We start from the raw sequence: 2,356 nt of genomic DNA, 5'->3' as shown, positions 1-2,356 counted from the left end.
CACCACAGGCTGGGTCTTTCGTCGGCCACCATTTGACAGACCTGCTACCAGGAACAGGCTCAGTTCTTCGTGTGTCCTGGCAAACTCCCGGCTGGGTCTGGACAGTTCTAGTGCCCCAGGCTTGTGAATCCACCTATTCGTTTGCCCAACCTTCCCACCTCCCACAGCCTGGTGAGCCTGGGGCTTCTGCTTTGCCAGAGCTGCTCCCAGCCAGGCATAGCACAGATAAGATCTGTGAAGATGTTCCTGGAGAAGTGTCCAGAGGTCATCACTGGGGCTTGGCCATTCGTGTCCAGCCTGTGTGAGAGCAAAGAAGGTGACTGGTTTGCAGAGGGTTATGATGGCAATAAGCACAATTTTCTGGGTCGCAGATTTCCCAGGTTTACTGCCCCATTTATACTGCACCAAGAGTTAATATTTTTATTGTCTAAACACCTATTTTGGTTAAAAATAACTTTTTTACAGATATAAAAATTTGGTTAAAATTGTGTCTCCACTGCACCTGGTGCCCAGTTTAAAAACTCCATGATGGGAACATGGTTATGGCCTCCTACCTTCCTAGTCCTTCCACTTAGATGGATAGCACTGAGTGAGATTTTCAATGGAGGTTTTCAACTTAATTTTATTGAGGGCTGATTGCTTAAATCACCCAAGCAGCTTGGAAAACCTCATGCTAAGTTATTATCTAGGAGCCTCTGCCTATATTTATGAAAATCACATATTTACTGACTGCTTTGCTCAAAGCTTCCTTGACCTTTCTGTTTCTCAGGCTGTAGATGAGAGGATTTACCAGGGGAGTCAAGACTGTGTAACAAAGAGAGAGCACTTTGTTCAGGTCTCTCAGTGTATCATGTTTCAGTAGCATGTACACAATGATTATGGTTCCATAGAAAATGGACACCACAGTAAGATGGGAGGAGCATGTGGAAAAGGCCTTCTGCCTCCCGGTGGTGGAAGGGATTCTCAGGATGGTGGCAATGATACACACATAGGACATCAGGGTTAGTAGGAATGGAGGTAGGGTGAATACACAGGCTAGTATAAGTTCCATCAATATGATCAGGTATGTGTCCACGCAGGAGAGTTTTATCAATGGGGTGGATTCACAGTAAAAATGGTCAATTTTATTTGGGCCACAGAATATTAACTGTGATATAAATAAGACAAAGATGGTAATAGCCAAAAAACCACTGAACCATGATCCAGCAACCAATTGGAGGCAAATCCTAGTATTCATCAGAGCTGAATAGTGCAGGGGTTTACATATCGCTAAATACCGATCATAAGACATTGCTGCGAGGAGATAACATTCCGTACATGCCAGAGAACCAGAGAAATACAGTTGTATAATGCAGCCACTGACTGAGATGGTTCTGTCCCCAGTCAGGAAACTGCCCAGCATCCTGGGCAGGATAGTGGAGGTGTAGCAGGTCTCCAAGCAGGAGAAGCTCCCCAGGAAGATGTACATGGGGGTGTGAAGGTGCTGATCAGCCACAACAAGCACCACAGTGAGGATGTTTCCAGCCATGGTCACAATGTAGATTGCTAGGAACAGCAGGAAGAGAAGAATGTGCAGGTCAGGGAGATCCCCAAATCCCAGGAGGGTGAATTCCGTGATGACTGTTTGATTTCTCCAGTCTGTGTCAGCCATGGGTTGAGTCTGGGAACAATAAAAAAAACCTTGCCATTGAACAGGAAGAACATAGTTAACCATGTCTCATGAATTGATTTCATAAATATTCAGAAAATCCCCTTCTGCTGGTGAGAGGCTGAAATGTTAAGGCTAAATGTAGACTTCAGAGCAAAGTGCCAGGAGTCTCAGTCTGAGAACAGAACACTGGTATCCATGCCAGAGTTTATGCTCTAGTTAGAGATGGGGGATTACTGACAACATATTTGGGATTTGTACACTACATTTTAATTCAAAAGTGGAGGAGGCATAAAGTATCAAGGGATGAACGGTTAGTTATTCTTGATATATGGTGAATGATTTTAGTGTACAGTGCTGCTACCCCAATCCCAAATGATGGATGGATGAAACATTTACTAGAGGGAGGAGTTTGAAGTATCAGGGGGTGGGTGTTTAGTTATTTTAAGAATATTAGTTATTCATTTTTAAAGTACCCTTCTTTGGCCAAGTCATTTTTTATCACAACACTGCAGATGAAAGTGACTGTACACCCCACCAGGGAGATATTCACTAAAGGAAGAGTGAAGGTTAATGCATTATATGAGTGGTGCAGTAAGGTTAGAGAAACAGTCCCGCATATATCTGGGCAATGATTTAAGACTACAGAGGCCCATATTGGAAGACACAATAGAATATTGAAAGCTTTGATTGAGACAGCCAGTAAAT

General features: G+C 43.6%; 1 protein-coding gene across 1 annotated transcript; it reads right to left on the bottom strand.

Annotated features, from left to right (window-relative positions):
* Positions 1-685: 685 nt before the first annotated feature.
* On the bottom strand, positions 686-1,651 carry LOC127030953 (olfactory receptor 6N1-like). Its single transcript, XM_050917636.1, has one exon. The coding sequence runs from the start codon at positions 1,649-1,651 to the stop codon at positions 686-688; it is 966 nt and encodes a 321-aa protein (XP_050773593.1).
* Between the last annotated feature and the right edge of the window lie 705 nt (positions 1,652-2,356).

The sequence above is a fragment of the Gopherus flavomarginatus genome, chromosome 11, assembly GCF_025201925.1.
Source record: "Gopherus flavomarginatus isolate rGopFla2 chromosome 11, rGopFla2.mat.asm, whole genome shotgun sequence".
Lineage (NCBI taxonomy): Eukaryota > Metazoa > Chordata > Testudines > Testudinidae > Gopherus > Gopherus flavomarginatus.
This window is presented reverse-complemented; position numbering and strand designations above follow the sequence as displayed.

Excerpts from the sequence above, each read along its gene's own strand:
- LOC127030953 (XM_050917636.1), bottom strand. The coding sequence starts at position 1,651 with ATGGCTGACACAGACTGGAGAAATCAAACAGTCATCACGGAATTCACC.